Source organism: Marmota marmota, unplaced genomic scaffold (genome assembly GCF_001458135.2).
Source record: "Marmota marmota marmota unplaced genomic scaffold, marMar, whole genome shotgun sequence".
Classification (NCBI taxonomy): domain Eukaryota; kingdom Metazoa; phylum Chordata; class Mammalia; order Rodentia; family Sciuridae; genus Marmota; species Marmota marmota.
The window spans coordinates 26,379,925-26,385,924 of record NW_025999932.1 but is presented as its reverse complement, the minus strand read 5'-3'; the positions used below and the strand labels follow the sequence as shown (position 1 = coordinate 26,385,924).

At 39.6% G+C, this 6,000-nt stretch overlaps 1 protein-coding gene across 4 annotated transcripts in view; it reads right to left on the bottom strand.

Moving 5' to 3' along the window:
- Window positions 1–6,000, bottom strand: part of B3glct (beta 3-glucosyltransferase) — a 107,778-nt gene that overhangs the window by 38,473 nt on the left and 63,305 nt on the right. For all 4 annotated transcript variants that reach the window (XM_048800787.1, XM_015484190.2, XM_048800788.1 and 1 more), the window contains exons 8-9: window positions 4,924–4,987; window positions 1,322–1,441 (exon numbers count right to left, since the gene is read on the bottom strand). In XM_048800787.1, coding sequence (XP_048656744.1) covers window positions 1,322–1,441; window positions 4,924–4,987 — 184 coding nt within the window. The remainder of the gene's footprint in view (window positions 1–1,321; window positions 1,442–4,923; window positions 4,988–6,000) is intronic.

Genomic DNA, 6,000 nt, shown 5'->3' with positions numbered 1-6,000 from the left:
ACCAATTTCCCTCAAGCCAAGAATGGAAACTAAATGATGGACCCCCAGCCCCCCGCCCACACACACACACACACACACACACACTCTCTCTCTCAAGTGCCAAGGGAGTTAAGAATGAGATCACCCTGCCCCAACCAGGCCTCTGCAGCAGCACCGGGCAAGTGAATCCCCACAGCTACTTTTCTTGCCCTTTGTCACATTTCATTGTCTCCTCTCCTTTGGAAGCTTGTGTACTTTCAGAGATTTTGAAGATGGAACTTTTTTTTTTTCTTCTTTTTGTACCAGGGATTTAACCCAGGTACATGGGTTAAATTTACCATGGACCACTGAGCTACATCCCCAGCCCTTTTTTTATTTTGAGACAGGGTCTCACTGAATTGCAGAGGCTGGCCTCAAACTTACAATCCTCCTGGCTCAGTCTCCCAAGTTGCTGGGATTATAGGCGTGGGCCACTACACCCAGCTGAAGATGGAACTTTGAAAACAGTAAGCTTCTTCTATCTTCCCTTAAAGGTGGTGTTGAATAAAACCTATTTTCCTACCAATTTCACTCTTAGAATGTTTCTGGAACAGTGAGATTGTAGCCCAGCCTAACCTTTCCCCTAGCCCCTCCCTGGGTAGTTCTGGTACCATCCAATAAACAGTTTCCTCCTCAGGGACTGTAAACAGTGCGGATTCCCTCCATGGTCGCACTGTGCTGTGTGTCTGTGTACCTTTTAAGATGGCACACACCCCCTTCTGGGTGACTGAGCTAAGAGCAACATACACCATTTGAGTGTTTTGAGTATATTTTCCCTCATGAGAAAAAACTGCTAACAATCTAGTGAGTTTTGGGGTCCTCAGGCTCCTTCTGGGGACTGGGACACAGATCTGACATGAGAAGTTCTGAATAGTCTCAGGTGAGGTCAAGAGCAGGGTTACCTGCTGAGAGAGTAAAGGGGATGGGCTTGTGGGCAAGGCCTACATGCCCAAGAAAATGTTTGAAACTGCCTTTCCAGAGCATGGAATAAAAATGCCAATCAACAGATGCTGTATGGCCAAAGAAAATTGCTCTGGAGTGAGAAGACGCCCACACAATCCTCATGCCCTCCCTCTAGCTGCGCAGCCTTCTCTCACGTGGAAGACGGGATATAACAGCACTTACCTACAGGGTTGTTATTTCTTGACAAATAAGGTCCAGGCCTGGCCCTGGGCAAGGTTGACACACACACACACACACACACACACACACACACATTAGTATTTAAAGTATACTAGGACAACGTTATGCACAGCATGTATTTTCCTTTGATCTGTAAGGAAGTCTTTCTTCTATTACTTACACAAAGCGGTAGAAAAGAACGGAATTGGGTAGCACAGTGGGAATCCACACGGTCTGTACAAAACTCAGGCACAGAGGTTAGGGGAGGTCCTCCGCCTTTGTCCCAGATGTAGAGGGCAATCTGCAAAGACAGGAGACCAGCGGTGAGGAAGGAACTCAGCCAACACCACAAGTGTAAGAAGGTACAAAATATCTCAAGGGTCAGTGTAACATGCCTTCTCAGAAGAGCGTTAGATTGAAATGGATCAAAGTGTCAATGAAGTTAAAAATTAATACTAAAAGAAAAAAAAAAAGGATTAACAGGATTACCACCTCACTACAAGAGATTCTAAATATGTGTTTCAGGAAGAATAAAGGTGCCCCCAGTTAGGAGGTCTGCAAAGCAAGATGGGATGGTACCAAAGGTGGCAAACACACAATGATGGTAACACAAAGGTTAACTACATGAAGAAATGACCACAGCTAAGGCTCAGGATAAAAAGGGAGAAGACACAGAGATACTGGATAATAATAACATATAAACAGTGCCACAATTTGAGTTAAATTACTCTCAGGCCCTTTGGTTCTCTGGCTACTAAATAGCCATTATTGGGTTAGGAAAGCATGTTAAAACATTTTAACCTATAAAGTACAGAAGACAGGGATTAAATTTCCTAAATAATAAAGCAGAAAAAATACGGACCAATAAGAAGAAAGGTAAAAAAATAAGAAGTTTTTAAAAAGAAAAATAGAGAGAAATGGAGGAGAGATAAAGTGATAGAAATCAATTCAAATATATTAGTAATGAAAATCAATGTAAGTATAAATTTGCTATGTGGCATAAAGATAATCAAACCAGGAAGAGAGGAAAAAAGCATGTCCTCTTTAAAAGCATGTCCTTATTATCCTAAAGAAAAGTACAAAACAAAGTTGAAAGAAAAAAATTGAAAAATGATTATGAAGCAAAAGAAAGCTAATGTAGAAGTATCATGTCGACAAATATACATTATGACAAAGAGCATCACTAAAGATGATAAATTCACTAAGAAGATAAAACATTTCTAAAATAGCATGCACCAAATAACATATCCTCAGAGGACAAAGAGCAAGAACCTGCAGTTCCACAAGGACACGCTGTCAAATTCACCATTATTATGGAAGAGCACCACACTGCTCCCCTAGTAAATGATAAATCAAGCAGACAAAACAAATGAAATGAAGCAACAAAGGAAGAGGAAGTAAAATATCTTAAAGAAACAATTAATACCTTCTTTGATCAGACTGATAAGAGAATTATACACCAAATTAGAAAATATGCATCTTTTTCTCTACTTATAAAAACCGAACATGAACTAGGCCATAAAGTAAACCTAAAAATTTTTCAAATGACTGTGATATAGACGACAATGACACTAAACTTAGACATCAGTAACAACACACACAAATATGGGTCACAATGAAAAATGTATTTTTTTAAAGTGGGTCACAGTAAAAAAAAAAAAGTTTATAAGCCTCTGCCTTAGAGAAACCTGCAGATGATCCTTATGGCACATGTCAAAAATAGTCATAGGAACAATGATCCTAAGAGCAAAAAGCCAGGAGCCACTCAGAAGCCCACTAACAGGAGGAAGAACAAATTAATTGTGGTAAGGCCATAGAAGAGAGCCATAGTGTGTGAAGTAACCTCATTAGAGCTGCAGAATCAACATGAATCAGTCTCAAATTAAAACAATATTCCTGGTGCATTTCTGTTTATATAAAGTCCAAAAGGATGCAAAACTATGCAAAATGTCATAAAGCATGAACAAAAGTAAGGGAGAGAGAGAATTCAAGAGTGCTCACTCTGGGTTTTATTTTTTAAGAATGACCCACTTAATTTTTTTTTTCATTATGACCAAATACACCTGTGTGTGTTATTACCATGCTTTTGTTATTGATGTCTAACTTAGTATTATTTTAGTCTATAAGATAGTCATAGGAAATCTTTTTAGGCATACCTTATGGCCTAGTTCATGCTTAAATTTTGGAAGTGGAAAAATGGTCTATATTCTCTAATTTGGGGACAAAATATTATCTTATCTATTTCCAAAGAGTACTACAACTGGGAGAAGTGAACAGGTAGCCTCAGGGCAAGTGATGTCATTTTCTCACAGGTATTTAAAACTACCCTTCAATGTTTAGATATCTGTTCAAGCTTGGATATCTGTTCCAGAACTTACTTCTCATTAAACATATCGAGACAGACCTGGTTTTTAAGTCATTCTTTCCTTTCTGTAGAAGAGAAAAATGACTTTTTAAAAAAGTATATTTCTCTCAACTAAGCCATTTCATATATATAAGCTGTGATGGACACCATATCTTTATTTTATTTATTTTTATGGTGCTGAGGATCAGGGCTCACACATGCGGGGCGAGTGCTCTACCACTGAGCCCCGGCCCCAGCTCATGGGGTGGTGCCTTTTCACCTCTGGAAGGCTGCCAGTACTGCTGGCCTGAAAAACATCCAGATTTACCTCCATGGTTCAGGTCTGTTTCAGGCCCATGGATGAAATGTCAAAAGGGGCATTCTTATAGGTGTCTAAGGTGCTTCCACGACAACTCATCACAGATATCCGCTAAAGGCCAAGGGTGCTGTTGCCCAGCATGGCACACTATAGCTGCCTGCTTAGGGCTATTTGGCTCAAATCTGTTCCAGACAGCTAAATAGACACACAACAAAGGCACACGTCTTAGTCCATTAGGGCTGGTTCCATAGACTGAGTGGCTAATAAGCAACAGAAATTTATGTCTCACAGATTTGGAGGCTGGGAAGTTCAAGATCAGTGTCCAATAAAAGCCTGCTTCCTGGTTCATGGATGGCCCCTTTCCTGCCTTTACATGGTAGAAGGAGTGAGTAGGCTCTCTGGGGTCTCTTTTATAAGGGCCCTAATTTTATTTCTAGGGCTCCACTTTCATGACCTAATAACCTCCCCATAGAATACAGCATTAAGGACTAGGTTTCAACACATGAATTTCGGGCACAGACACAAACATTCAGTTTATAACAGCAAGTGTACAACCAAAACACCAAGTAAGCTGGACATGGTAGCACACGCCTGTAATCCCAGTAGCTCCGGAAGCTGAGGCCGGAGGATTGCAAGTTCAAAGCCAGTCTCAGCAACTTAGTGAGGCACTTAGCAACTCAGTGAGACCCTGTCTCTAATGTAATACCAAAAAAAGGGCTGGGGATGTGGCTCAGTAGTTAAGCACCTCTGGGTTCAATACCCAGTACCAAAAAAAAAGAAAAAAACAAAAACAAAAAACAAGTAAGACTACCAGTGCTTTGAATGACATTTTTGCATACTTTAAAAAATTCACCTCTGGACCTTTCCACCTACTTTAAAAACAAAGAATCATGAATCATAAGATACAATTTTTTTCACTTCTCATTCTCTACCTAAATAATTAAATCAGCTTAAAAATAGAAGAACCTAGTTTACTGGAGTGCTGTCAAATTACTTCAATGGAGAGAAAATGGTTGTGAGTAGAGAAAAATGCACTCTTCGGGAATACAAAATAGCTTTTATATCAAAGTACACAAATTCTTGACTACTGAAACTTTTAATCAAACCAACCACGACATACCTCATGTTGTAAATCTATTGTGAAGTCAGATTTTAGGGGTTCACTCTTTAACCTCTTGTTGAGCCTAGAAAATAGAGACACGCTGATTATTTTTTTAATCAAAAGAAGTTTCCAATGAGAATAAGACATTCCTGAGACTTTCTAATATTTGAAAACAGAAAAATATAAATTTTAAGATAAAAGCAAGAGTCTAATTTCCTTGAGGGAAAGGATTGAGAAAAATGCATTGGTTTGTCGACAGGAACAAGAATGCAACACTTGCTGCAGATGTCGCATTTATTATTTATTATTTCAACATCTGCCAATAATATAAAATATAATAATTAAAATGCCTTAGGAAAAAAAAGCCACGAGGTTCGGCTGTGATAAGCCTTGCATTAAATACTGACTCCAGAGAATAAAAGAAAGATGTGTGCGTGACAAAGAAACCAAAGTTCCTACAAAATTTTAAAATTTTAATAATCCTAATGAATTATTAGGTAGTGGGGTCTTAGAGAGAAAAAGCATGTGGTTTTAAGGAAGAATAACAACATTTTTTAAGACAGTTTTCTACTCAAAAGAAATCCCCCACAGTTCCTTTCATATAAAATAAAGTCCTTGCTGGGTGTGGAGGCACATGCCTGTAATCCCAGTGACTCGGGCAGCTGAGGCAGGATTGTGAGTTCAAAGCCAGCCTTAGCAACTTAGCAAGGCCCTGAGCACCTTAGTGAGACCCTGTCTCAAAATAAAAAATAAAATGGGCTGGGGATGTGGCTCAATGGTTAAGCGCCCCTGGGTTCAATCCCCAGTAGCAAAAATAAAAGAAGCTACATTCCTACATTCCTGGCCCGTCTTGAAAATCCTACCTTGCCCCCAACCCAGGGCTTTAGTGCCCACCTACTCTAAAGAGAACTTGCCTTCCCACTATTCTTTCCCACTGATATCTGCCTACTGTGTCTATACCCAATCTTCACTTGACAACATTTTCTACTTCAAGACCAAACACAAGGACAGCTTCCCTGGGAAACTTTACCAGACCTGCCCACCAGAATGGAAAGTTCCTTTGCTTCAAACAAACACAGCATTATTACATGCATT